The sequence below is a fragment of the Carlito syrichta genome, unplaced genomic scaffold (assembly GCF_000164805.1).
Source record: "Carlito syrichta isolate Samal-C Ts95f unplaced genomic scaffold, Tarsius_syrichta-2.0.1 Scaffold136155, whole genome shotgun sequence".
Taxonomy (NCBI): Eukaryota; Metazoa; Chordata; class Mammalia; order Primates; family Tarsiidae; genus Carlito; species Carlito syrichta.
Window position 1 is genome coordinate 3662 of NW_007080251.1, and position 13857 is coordinate 17518.

At 44.2% G+C, this 13857-nt stretch overlaps 1 protein-coding gene across 1 annotated transcript; it reads left to right on the forward strand.

Annotated features, from left to right (window-relative positions):
* Positions 1 to 330: 330 nt before the first annotated feature.
* LOC103251113 (sialin-like) lies at positions 331 to 11854 on the forward strand (the record flags this gene model as incomplete). Its single annotated transcript, XM_008049719.2, has 6 exons — positions 331 to 370; positions 968 to 1164; positions 3015 to 3248; positions 6795 to 6882; positions 10441 to 10527; positions 11615 to 11854. Coding segments are annotated over 6 exons (786 nt in total), but the record flags the coding sequence as incomplete, so codon positions are not given.
* Between the last annotated feature and the right edge of the window lie 2003 nt (positions 11855 to 13857).

Consider the following 13857-nt stretch of genomic DNA (forward strand, 5'->3'; position numbering starts at 1 on the left):
CAAAGGTGTGGGATTACAGGCTAAGCCACCGAGCCTGACTGGAGATGTTTTTCCAGCATATCCTGGTGCTTTGTTTTCACTGATTTTCTTTTTTTCCCTCTTCTGTTGAGGAGGGGATTTTCACTCAGGACTCAATCAACAGGTGCTGACCTCACAGACACACTCTTTTAAAAATTTGCCATTGCCTAATGGGATGCGTGTGTATGTCTTGAAACTGTTGTTGGTCAAACACTCCAAGTTCACCACCAAGCAGACAGTGCATCAGCTCGATTGTCACTAGAGGTCAAGTGACCCCAGTCAGCTGAGTTCCCACCCTCTTCCATTTCGCAGACCAGTCAGAGGCAAGGAGTCAGTGCAGAACCCTTCCGAAGTGAGGAATTGGTCAGACCCTGCCTCCTGCCCAGCTTTTCTCAGGGCTCCTCCCACTCTCTGCCTTCCTCTTTTGCATTGTGGCACGTCCACTCCTCCCCCTACCGTGGACCCTCGAAGTATGACAGCTCCTGGGCCCTGCCACCGCCCATGCTGTCCTGGGTCTACAGTTATGCATCATGGCTTCTGACTCAAACCCAGCTTGGGAGGGTGCTGGTCAAGATGGGACGTTATCAGAGGGGTTTCAGCCCTTGTCTTGGCAGTACGTCACAGTCTACGCAGTCAGCAATAGATGGGCGTGTCATGGCAGGTACTTGGGTGCTCATCTACCATGTTCTAGATCTTCTTCGAGGAATAGTGATACCATGAAGCCTCTACCTGTTTTTCTCATGCCACGTCCTTGCCAGCTGACCGGGAGCAAGTTTCAGCTTGGGATGGAGACTTTTCTGGGCAGAGTTGATAAAGCTGCCGCCTCCGTGTTTTAATAAACTGTCTTCTACAAGCACAGTCTAACTGACGTGTGCTCATCTGAAGGAATACGCTTCATGATGGGGACGGTCACCAGTTGCTCTCCAGCTAACGTTTCCTCTTTACTCAGCTCCCGTGTGCTGCTCTGCTCGCTATACCCTGGCCGCGTTGGCCTTCTTTGGCTTCTTCGTTCTCTACGCCTTACGTGTGAATCTGAGTGTCGCGTTGGTGGATATGGTGGATTCAAACACAACCGCAAAAGACAACAGGACCTCCAAGGAGTGTGCAGAGCATTCTGATCCCATAAAAGTGCATCATAATCGGACGGTGAGTGTTCCTAATTAATACTCAAAGACTTGCACGTGGAAATAGGACAGGGCCCTTCCTTCTTGATCCTGCAGAAATCACTCGCGCTTTCTTCCACGCTTGAGTCCTCAGGCCACTTTCTTTTGCTTCTCCCAGGAACTGGTTGGATGACATCTTATGACCACAGCTGCTGCTGCTGTGCTGTAATTACCCTGATCTGTTTGAAAAATGGTTCTCCAGTTCTCTCCATAAACTTACCGTCCTTGAAGTCAATTTTGAAAAACCAGTTTCACGTTTCAGAAAGCTCGACTGCTTTAAATGTTTCCAAGTAGTATTTATAAGACTCTTGGTTATCATCCCATTTTGCCTCCGGGGTTTCTGTTGCCAGCTGCAGGATGGAAAACGAGAGCTGGCCAGTCTCTTAGGGCATTTTTTCCCCAAGTGTACATGGGTCCCACCTAAGCTGCTTCGGGCACTTTACTTCCTCATGGGATTGTAAAGGTGTGTTCATCATCTGTGTAGACTTAAGTAAATACACACTTTAAGTACTTCACTTTATCACACGAGGAGACAGGACAGAAAGAAAAGGCTGAAATTCCTTTCATCTGTATATTTTCGTGTGTTTTCGATGCTCCCAAAGATGCCAGTCACACTCGGATGAGGCTCCCCTGTCACTGACAAACAGGAGCATTAAAGCAGGGAAGAGAGCTTCTCTCCAAATGAGATAACAACATAGTTGAAGTTATTATGCTTTAATGATGCTGCCGAATAGCATATCTGGGACACACCACCCGCTTTCTCACAGAACCACGGCCTCCAGGGATAATCCTGGCACCCACGGACAGTCCAGGGACATTTCTGGCTGCTTCTCTTCACCTGTCGGTGTTGACAGGGAGGAGAAATCCCAGGGTGGCTCTTGACGTGTTGGCTTGTTGGACTGCCACGTGCACTGAAGACGTCAGATGCCAGCCCTGTCACCTGACCTTCACTGGTCCCTTGCTAAGTGTGGCTTTTGATCAGTTGACGAGTCCTTTTACATGGAGTCCCTGGCTCGGTCTAAGCAGATGCTCTTCTGTCATGTTCCATGTGCTCACTCAAGTGTGTGGTCTGGAATGGGAAGTTACTATCCGTAGTTACGTATACGAATAGCCAACATTAAGTAAGCCCTGACCATGCAGCAGGCCTTATTTTACATGCCGTTTTCTTTTTTTTTTTCCAAATTAAGAAAGGTAGATTTGTTAAAGGAAATATACATTGTGAAGGGCACGACGGGCAGGACAGCAGCAAGAGTGTCCACTGTCTGCTGTTTACATGCCGTTTTCATTTTATCTTCCTAGATCTCACAGCGGTAAGTGACAGAGCTAGGCATAGCCCAGGCCTGGCCCAGAGCCCAGCTGAGCACTGCTGTCTCCTCATCAGCAGCTCTCTGGATTAAGCCTGTGGCTCTTCATGGTCATTATGAGGCCTCCACAGCCCACTCTACAGTCTGGCTTCATAAAATAGCAAACCCTCTTGATACTGATGACTTCCAGTTCTTTTTCATTCATATATCTATACCATGGGAACTCACCCGCCTGCTAGAAAGTGTGCATGTTCTACAGGCCAGAGTAGTGGTTCAGACTCTCCCTTCTGTATACTTACATGCCAGTAAGAGAAAAATGCCATTTAAGGCCGGGTGCAGTGACTCATGCCTGTAATCTTGGCACTTTGGGAGACTGAGGTGGGAGGATCGCTTGAGTCCAGGAGTTTGAGCCCAGCCTGGGCAACATAACAAAACCTCCTCTCTCTAATATTGAAGGCTGGGGGCAAGAAGGGAGGAGAGCACACGACCTAGCCAGGGTCTTACAGTGCTGTTTCCTTCCCTCCTGCAGGGTAAGCGGTACCAGTGGGACGCAGAGACTCAAGGGTGGATCCTCGGGTCTTTTTTTTATGGCTACATCATCACCCAGATTCCTGGAGGCTATGTTGCCAGCAGAACAGGGGGGAAACTGCTGCTGGGCTTCGGGATCCTCTGCACAGCTGTCCTTACCCTGCTGACCCCCGTGGCAGCGGATTTGGGCGTGGGGCCTCTCGTGGCACTCCGGGCCCTGGAAGGCTTCGGGGAGGTAAGGCACATGCCCCCTGCCCTGTGTGCTCTTTCCTCGTCCATCATTCCTGCTGTGAATGGGAACACTGGACAGGAGCAGGGGTTTGCTTTCACTGGAGAAAGGCCAACTAGAAGTGACCTGAGTGGATTGTGTTTGTGGCCAATGAAAGTCTCTACAGAAGCCACCTCAAAGTTGAATGCTTTCCCCAAAAACTAAGAAGACGTGTTTCCTGGGGGAACTTCATGGCTGATACTTTGTAAGCGTGGATGATACCCCACTATTAAGCAGCCAAGATAGGCCATCGTCACCCTCTGTGCTTTTAGCTCTATCATCAATAACCAGATCTGAAACATACTTTACACAATAGATTGTCGAATTGTTCGTGTGACTTTTTTTTTATTTTTTTGAGTTGGAGTCTCACTCTGTCACCCAGATTGGAGTGCAGTGGCCGCTCCCAGCCACCGCAGCCTCGACCTGCTGGGCTCCAGTGATCCTTCTGCCTCAGCCTTCTAAGTAGCTGAAACTATAGGCGTGCACTACCACGCCCACCTAATTTTTGATTTATTGTAGAAATGAGGTCTCGCCAAGTTGCCCAGGCGGGTCTCGAACCCGTGGGCTCAGGCAATCCACTCACCTCAGCCTCCCAAAGCATGGGATTACAGGCTGAGCCACTGAGCCCGGCTGCTTGTGTGACTTTTAAATGTGTTGTTATTCATGGAACGTCCTCTTTCTCGTTTGCTCTTTTCTTTTTTTCCGGTCTTCTAACTTAGAGACAAATAGGGATTTTTTTGTTTTGTTTTGTTTTTTTGTAAAGACAGGGCCTCACTACATTGCCCAGGTTGGTCTCAAACTCCTGGCCTCAAGCAGTCCTCCCACCTCGGTCTCCTGGAGTGTGTTGGGATTACAGACATGAGCCACCATGCCTGGCTGAGACAGATAATTTATTATTTCATGTAATTACCTCAGTTCTTTGATTCTTCCTCCTGCTTTTAGAAGTGTTGTTAATTTTTGCCTCTTATTTTCTACCTCCTAAGATTTTTATCACTTAAAAAATTGTCATTCCTGTTTTTCTGTTCCTTCCTACTTCTCTTCTGTATTTCTTTGTGTATACTCTTGTCTTTAAGTCATGGTCACTTTTCCTTTTTCTCTTTGAACTTCTGCCTGTTAAATTTGGCATAGGTTTGTTTTGCTGTCTTGTATTTCTTTAATTCAAGCAAGATGGCAGCCTCTGGGTTTGGTGTAGAGCACTAAGGTTATTTTATTTTACTTTATTTTATTTACTTTTTTGAGTTGGAGACTCACTCTGTCACCCAGACTGGAGTGCAGTGGCACACTCCTGGCCACCACAGCCTCGACCTGCTGGGCTCCAGTGATCTTTCCACCTCAGCCTCCCAAGTAGCTGGAACTTGGAACAGGTGAGCACTACCACGCCCAGCTAATTTTTTGATTTTTTGTAGAGATATGGTCTCAACAATTTGCCCAGGAGGGTCTGGAACCCGCGGGCTCAGGCAGTCCACTCACCTCAGCCTCCCAAGGCATGGGATTACAGGCTGAACCACCGAGCCCGGCTTATTTTATTTATTTATTTTTGTTTTGTTTTGTTGTTTTTTTTGAGTTGGAGTCTCACTCAGTCGCCCAGACTGGAGTGCAGTGGCCACTCCCGGCCACCGCAGCCTTGACCTGCTGGGCTCCAGCGATCCTTCCGCCTCAGCCTTCCAAGTAGCCGGAATTACAGGCACGTGCTACCACACCCAGCTGATTTTTTGATTTATTGTATAGATGAGGTCTTGCTGCCCAGGCGGGTCTTGAACCCGCGGGCTCAGGCAATCCACTCACCTCAGGCTCCCAAAGGCGTGGGATTACAGGCTGAGCCACTGAGCCCGGCTCTGAGCCCGGCTTATTTTAAGTGGCAATGTATCTTGCTGTGTTGGAAAGACACTGGACTGGGGTCAGAAAATCAGTCTGAGTAATGGCCCCACTGAATCTAGCACTGAAACCGTCCGTAAGCTCTAACTTCTAGACCTCAGTTCCATCCGTTTTAAAATTGAGACTGAAATACCTACCTTGTTCTCAGTCACAGGACAGATTTAAAGAACCTCATGTGATAAGGATTGCTGGATTACTAGACTAGTTGGAAACTGCCAAGTACTAGTTACATTGAACGTTTATCATTCGTCTGAATGATAAATTTTATTCTTATCAATTGAGGTCTATTAAATGAACCATTCCTGTCTACAAAAGGAAAATCGCCCTGCTGTTACCAGATTTCTCTTCTCCTTGACTAAAAAATATAAAATATGCCAAAATAAACCTCAATCTATATTTTCTCTGGTTCAAGTATTGGATTTGTTTGCCAAATGCATCCCCCTGTGTTAACTTCCTGTCTGTTCATGCCACTGATTTAGCATGACAGCACATTGCTTGCCTTACCGCTGTCATCTCAGGTTGCTGTTTCATTTCTAAGTAGATTTCGATCGTGTTTATACTTAGGTCATTCATGCGACTTCATTTCTCCAATAAATGTCACATGTACGCTGCCTTATCCATAAACCTAGGTCAGCATCGTTCATGCCTGCCATCCGAGTCACCGTGAATATGCTTACATTGCCCTTGGGTTTTATAATAAAGCTTTCCACAACATACTCTCTGGGTGTTTCCAAGCATCTCAAGTTTTACTCTATAATGACTCACCCTGAGGGTGCTCCGTGACAGATTCTTACTGACTTGCAACACAGCATAGCTCATCTCTGCCTCCACTGGTTTCTTTCTTTCTTCCTTTCTTTTGATTTTAGAAAGAATCAGCAGAAAGTCCAAAGTTTTAAAGCATTTATTCTTCTCTCCATTAATGATAGCCCTAGATAATGCTTATCCTACAACAGTTATGCAAGATACTGTTTTACAGTTGAAGAAACTGAAGTTCAAGGAGGTCGACTAATCTGTCTGAGGTTACACAGTAGTGGGAGAGTAAAGTTGACCTTGAGAGCAGTCCCTCTGTGTCATTAGTCAGTGCATACTTTTGAATTTATTTTGACCTTGCAGTTGTCAAACTACTTTCCAAGTCCATAATCTTTGTTCAGGTTTTGAAAATACCTCAGGCCGGGCTCAGTGGCTCAACCTGTCATCCCAGCACTTTGGGAGGCTGAGACAAGTAAATTGCCTGAGCCCACAGGTTCGAGACCAGCCTGGGCAACTTGGCAAGACCTTGTCTCTACAATAAATCAAAAATTAGCTGGGCGTGGTAGCACACGCCTGTAGTTCTGACTCCTTGAAGGCTAAGGCGGAAGGATCGCTGGAGCCCAGCAGGTAGATGCTAGGGTGGCCATGAGTGTGCCATTGCACTCCAGCCAGGGCGATGGAGTGAGACTCCACTTCAAAAAAAAGAGAAAATACTTCATTATAAGGTATTTCCACTTAACACTGTGAAGACATCTCACTTCACGGAACCTCATTCTCGTTTGTTTCCTACCCAGAAAATGATGTAGCAACAAAATTTGCTTACCTTTCTTTAAAACATTAACAGAACGACCTCGTGTTTCACCAGAATGTCGTGTTCCCTTCTGTCAGGGTGTGACGTTTCCTGCCATGCATGCCATGTGGTCGTCCTGGGCTCCCCCTCTTGAGAGAAGCAAGCTTCTTAGCATCTCCTACGCAGGTGAGGACACTGTTCGGTAAAGGCTGTGCTGTCATTTGTTATGTGTGTATCAGCATCAGGGAAAAAGTGCTTGTACACCAGAGTCTTGCAATGTCGGATGCCCCTTTGGTGGAAAAATTAAGTTCTGGCAGCACCACTCGATACACAGCAGCATACAGCAATGTGCCTTGACTGGCTCACGTCGTCTTCCCCTTCCTTCCCTGTCTGCTGTCATTGACTTCAAAGCATGTTGCCTTTTCAGATGTTGGTATGAGAATGCTATTTTTTTTTTTTTTTTTTTAGTTGGACTCTCACTCTGTCGCCCAGACTGGAGTGCAGTGGCCGCTGCCGGCCACCGCAGCCTTGACCAGTGATCCTTCCGCCTCAGCCTTCCAAGTAGCTGGAATTACAGGCGCGTGCTACCACGCCCGGCTAATTTTTTGATTTATTGTAGAGATGAGGTCTCACCAAGTTGCTCACTCGGGCTCAAACCCGCAGACTCAGGCAATCCACTCACTTCAGCCTCCCAAAGGCACGGGATTACAGGCTGAGCCACCAAGCCCGGCTTATTTTTTTTTTTAATTTGAGTTAGAGTCTCACTCTGTCTCACAGACTGGAGTGCTGTGGCACTCTCCCAGCCACCACAGCCTCGACCTGCTGGGCTCCAGCAATCCTTCCGCCTCAGCCTTCCGAGTAGCTGGAACTACAGGTGCGCGCTACCACGCCCGGCTAACTTTTGATTTATTGTAGAGATGAGGTCTTGCCAAGGTGCCCAGACGGATCTCGAACCCGCGGGCTGAGGCAATCCACTCACCTTGGCCTCCCAAAGCGCGGGATTATAGGCTGAGCCACCTAGCCCAGCTGAGAATCCTATTTTAAAGAAAGAAAAAAAAAGCCCAGAAACGAGAACTTTTTGTCCCTAAATTATGATTTCTTTTTTTTTTTTAAGTTGGAGTCTCACTCTGTCGCCCAGACTGGAGTGCAGTGGCTGCTCCCGGCCACCGCAGCCTTTACCTGCTGGGCTCAGGTGATCCTTCTGCCTCAGCTTTCCAAGTAGCCGGAATTACAGGCATGCGCTACCACACCCGGCTGATGTTTTTGATTATTGTAGAGATGAGGTCTCGCCACCCAGGCGGGTCTCGAACCCGCGGGCTCAGGCAATCCACTCACTTCAGCCTCCCAAAGGCGCAGAATTACAGGCTGAGCCACCGTGCCCGGCTAAATTAGGATTTCTAATTTGGTTGTTCAATTAATGTATCGTGATTCTCAGCCCCGCCCCCATGCATCGTTTTTCTGTGTATTTTTATTTGCCATCACTTTGATTTACAGGTGAAATAGCATGAGTTTTATATATGTGAATATAATTTTGCCAGATTACATAAGAGTTTCTAACCTTTCTTCTATTGACCAAATGAAAACTTTTCAACTTTGACTGCTTTTTATTTTTATTTATTTATTTTTATTTTTTATTTTTTGAATCGGAATCTCATTCTGTCACCCAGGCTGAAGTGCTGTGGCACGATCACAGCCACCACATCTTCGACCTGCTGGGCTCAGGTGATCCTTTTGCCTCAGCCTTCCAAGTAGCCGGAACTACAGACATGCCCCACCTCGCCCGGCTAATTTTTGATTTATTGTAGAGATGAGGTCTCACCAAGTTGCTGGGACTGGTCTCAAACCCATGAGCTCAGGCAATCTGCTCATCTCAGCCTCCCAAAGTGCTGGAATTATAGGTGTGAGCCACCGGGCCTGACCTGACTGCTTTTTGAAGAGTGGTTGAGAAGACCTCTCTGTGGTGACATAAGTTAAAAATCTGAAGGATGAGAACAAACCAGTCATGCAGAGAACAAGGCTGTCAGGGGAGAAGTCACGTGAGGGTTCTGAGAAATGGAGGACTCCCGTGAGTGGCTGGAACTTAGTGAATCAAGAGGATGATGGCGTGCAATGAGGCTGGAGTCGGAAATGGGCAGGTTGTAGCAGGCCTTGTAGGCTAGAGGAAAGAATGTGGATTTTTGTTCTTGTTACAGTAGGGAGATACTAGGTTTTTAGTCAGGTGACAGGTATGACCCAGTTTACTTTTTTTTTTTTTTTTTTGAGTTGGAGTCTCACTCTGTCGCCCAGACTGGAGTGTAGTGGCCGCTTCCGGCCACCGCAGCCTCGACCTGCTGGGCTCCGGCGATCCTTCCACCTCAGCCTTCCAAGTAGCTGGAATTACAGGCATGTGCTACCACGCCCGGCTGATTTTTTGATTTATTGTAGAGATGAGGTCTCGCTGCCCAGGCAGGTCTCGAACCCACGGGCTCAGGCAGTCTACTCACCTCAGCCTCCCAAAGGTGCGGGATTACAGGCTGAGCCACCGAGCCTGACTCAGTTTACATTTTAAGAAGATCGTTCCTGCTCTCGGTCTCTCTTTCTCTCCCTCTCTGTCGCTCTCTCCCTCTCTGTAGCTCTCTCCCCGCCTCTCTCCCACTTCCTCTCTCTCTCTCACTCTCTCTTTCTCTCTCTCTTTTTCTTTTTTCCGTTACAGATCCCCTCTGTAACAGCCGCTTTAATAAATCTCTTGGTCCTGAAAAAAAAAAGAAGATCATTCCTGTAGCTCTGAAGTGACTGACATGAGCAATGTGAGGATAAGGTATAGAACAGGTGCTGCCTATTATTTCCCTTCACCTGTTGACTAAAATCGAGACCTCGGCCTCAAGCGAAGTTCTCCACAGCCCTCATTGCCTTGGTCAGCTAACCTGGCAAGGAGCAGTTACTCAGTGATGATTCAACTTGTGCTTCTACTGTCTTTTTCCTTTCCTTTACCCAGATGAGGTTCTCTGCTTTCTTCTTTCATTTTTTTGCTTGTCCTGTTACCTTGCCTCTGTATCTCCTTCCTCATTCTGTTTCTGCAGGACCAAGTCATAGCCGTCCTTTCAAAGTCTAGTTGCTGCTGCCTATGTCTTGTCCTGAAGTAGTATCTCCCAAGTTTGAACTTCACGTTGTTCTGCAACCCCTCAAACTTCCTGACACGCAGTGATTATTGGTTTCTGTTTATCTCCTACCTAAGACTAAAACTTGAGACCAGAAACAATGTCTGATTCCTCATTTTGGCTCCTACTGCAGCTACTAAGATGTCTTGCGTTTGATGGTTAACATATATTTTCTTTTATCTGAAATGATTGTTGGTATGTATAGGAGATTACTGAAAACTTCATGATTGCAGCAGGTTGTGTTGGTTAGCCTTGGAGACCATCTTGGACTTTTCTCCAGACGCCTGCATTTCCAGCACATGTGGCATTTACTTTTATAGTATTATAATGAGTCTCCTATTGATTGATGCCTCTGATTCATCAATAGCTGCATTATTGTAACCAATGCAGTCACTCAGTTATGTACATGTGTTTTATGTATTGTGGTTTTCCTAGTTTACAATCCCCTAAGAAAACAGATTGTTTATATTTACATGTGACTAGTTTACTCCTTTGGATTTGAGTAGTTGTTTCCTTTCTTCATCGTCTGTCAGTCATTTTCTTCAAGCAGTAGACATGTCTTTATTTTCCCCTTTCAAAATTTATAAAGTCTTTTGTGTTTTTCTAGGAGCACAGCTTGGGACAGTAGTTTCGCTTCCTCTTTCTGGAATAATTTGCTACTATATGAATTGGACTTACGTCTTTTACTTCTTTGGTAAGTTTAAAAATTGGATCAAATTATAATGTAATAAATTTAAAATGTAATAGTTGTCTAATGATTAGTTAGAAAGATATACTGGGCACAGTGGCTCACACCTGTAATCCCAGCACTTTAGCAGTTGGAGGTGAGAGAATTGCCTGAGTCAAGGGGTTTGAGACCAGCCTGGGCAGCTTGGTGAGATCTCGTCTCTACAATAAATCAAAAAAATTAACCAGGGATGATGCTGTGCACCTGTGGTTCCAGTTTACTAGGAAGGCTGAGACAGAAGGATTACCTGGAGCCCTGCAGGTCGAGAATGCAATGGCCGTGAGAGTGCCACTGCTCTCCAGGCCTGGGTGACAGAGTGAGACTCCTACTCAAAAGAAGAATGAAAAATATATTTCAACTACTGAAGTCATCATTTCCTAAACCACAAAATTCTAAAATACTGATAACCTGTTTTTCAAGTTGAAATGATTAAAACGACCTAAGTTATAAACTGATGTGAATTTTGGAATATTTCTCAGTAGAAACTGCTATGGAATCCTGGACTTAAGTAGCATATTTGCTATCAAAAACTACTATCTTGGGTATTATTAAAATATTTGCATTTTGAATTTTTTCTCATTCAAAGTAGAATTCTCTCACTTGATAGTTTTAATATTTTTTTTCTTTTTATTTAGTTCCAAGGCATTTTATTTCATTGGCAGGATAATACACATTTTTAATAAATTTTTATATAGACATTTCATGCAGGAAACATCAGCAATCAAAACCAAAAATTGACAAAAACAGATACCTATGGAGAGCTGTAGATTATGGAAATTTATTTTCAAAAAGATTGGTCTGATAGACCCTGATTGACAGAATCGCATATTTAAAAGTTATTTTCTTCAAATAGTAATATAGTTATAGATAAGTTATTTTCTTCAAACAGTAATATAGTCATAGCAAATATCCTAATAAATAATTGAGAAAAACTTGAAATTGAATCTAAACTAAAATGAGTTTTACATTGAATTTATAGTTATGTAATTTTTTCAAGACATATAAAAATTACTGTTGGTACATCCTAATTTTATCTATTATTTTTTATTTTAAGGTATACTTGGGATATTTTGGTTTATTTTATGGATCTGGTTAGTTAGTGACACACCAGAAACTCACAAGACAATCTCCTATTGTGAAAAGGAATACATTCTTTCATCATTAAGAAGTCAGGTATGGACATTTAAAAAATAATTTCAGAACTTTTTTTCTTCAGAATTAAGATACCAGTTTTTTAAAATAGATATTTCTATTGTGCATGCCCTAGGCAAAATATAATAAACAAATGCAATAAATGTATAAAGCATGTGTGAGGAATTAATATTCTTTCATTTTTTTAATAGAAAATATAGTTTTATAAACTATGAAAAATTACTTTTTAAGGTCATTTTAAACCTTTTAGAGTAATGATTTTCAAATGAGCCTTAAGTTTGTTTTTCTTCTTAATTAGTGGAAGATAAAATACGCTATTTATGAAAGGAATCTAACAGCTACATTCTGGCTGTTAGTTGTTAGAAAACTAACTAGTCCACCAGATGTGGTGGCTCACACCTGTAATCCCAGGACTTTGAGAGGACGAGGTAGGAGGATCACCTGAGCCCAGGAGTTCCAAGCCAGTCTGGGCAACTTGATGAGACCTCATCTCTACAATAAATTAAAAAATTAGCTGGGTGTGGTGGCACACACCTGTGGTTCCAGCTACTTGGAGGGCTGAGGCAGAAGGATCACCTGAGCCCAACAGGTAGAGGCTGTAGTGGCCTTGAGAGTGCCACTGCACTCCAGCCTGGGAGACAAGAGTAAGACTCCAAATCCAAAAAAAAGAAAGAAAGAAAACCAACTAGTATGTTTATATAGGGTTGAACATCCCAAATCTGAAAATCAAAATCCAAAAATGTTTGAGTGCCGACATAACTCTCTCCGAAGAGCGTTTCAGATTTCAGATTTTCGGATTTAAGACGTTTACACTTCTGGTTGCAAGCATTTCAGATAAGGGGTATTCATCCTGCATCTGTATTTTAAATGAGTGTGATTACATAAGGAAAATAGCATATTTCATGCTGTGATATAATGCTATTTGATACACACCTGTTTGTGCTTCTATAGTGTCATCTTTAGAAACAATGTTATATCTTATTAAGCCAGATTTGAATCATTTCATCAAGCAGGAAAACAAATAAAAATTAAACATCTGTCATAACTCAGTATCACAAATTTTCAAGCCATGGACACAAAATATTGCCTTTTGAGCAGAATAAAAGAACATGAAAACGGTAGAAAAAATTAAAACATATACAGTCTGTTTTTAGGATTCTTACTCTTTCGAAATCACTTTATTGTTTAAGTACTTAAGATATTTCATGTACAACTTTCCTTGCCCATTTAGTCATCATGATTGATATTTTAAATATTTTTGTATAATATAACCAGGCAGTAATTAAAAATGTACTCCTTAGTATTCCTTTTTAAGTTTTTAAGTTTTGTTACAAATGTCTTTACAATCAGCTGAACTTTAAGAAATATGACATCTCTTGATCTCTGCAAATACTGACAAAAGCTTAGAAGCAGAAGATGTCAGCAGAGTAAGAAAGAAAATTTTAGCTGGATGCAATAGCACCTGTAGTCCCGACTCAGGAGGCTGAGGCAAGTGGATCGCTTGAACCCTGGAGGCTGAGGCAAGTGGATCGTTTGAACCCTGGAGGTTGAGGCTGCAGAGAGCTATGATCGCATCACTGCACTCCAGTCTGGGCAACAAACAAGACCCTGTCTCTTAAAAAAGCAAGAATAAGCCGGGCTCGGTGGCTCAGCCTGTAATCCTGCGCCTTTGGGAGGCTGAGGTGAGTGGATTGCCTGAGCCCGCGGGTTCGAGACCCGCCTGGGCAGCGAGACCTCATCTCTGCAATAAATCAAAAAATTAGCCGGGCATGGTAGCGCGTGCCTGTAATTCCAGTTACTCGGAAGGCTGAGGTGGAAGGATCGCCGGAGGCCAGCAGGTGAGGCTGTGGTGGCCGGGAGCGGCCACTGCACTCCAGTCTAGGTGACCGCGTGAGACTCCAACTCCAAAAAAAAAAAAGCAAGAATAGAAAATAAAGTTGCTTTGAGAGTTTAGTGTCCTGCTTGATGCTAATTAATTGTGTCACTCACTTTCTCTGCTCAAGAAACAGATAAGCAGAATGTAATGCAGTATACACAGGCTTTGTCATATAAAACTTGGTAAGTTTGGTCATTTTCTCATCATTGCTGGTTAACAGCTTGCTTCGTCCAACACTTCATTTTTTTTTTTTTTTGAGTTGGAGTCTC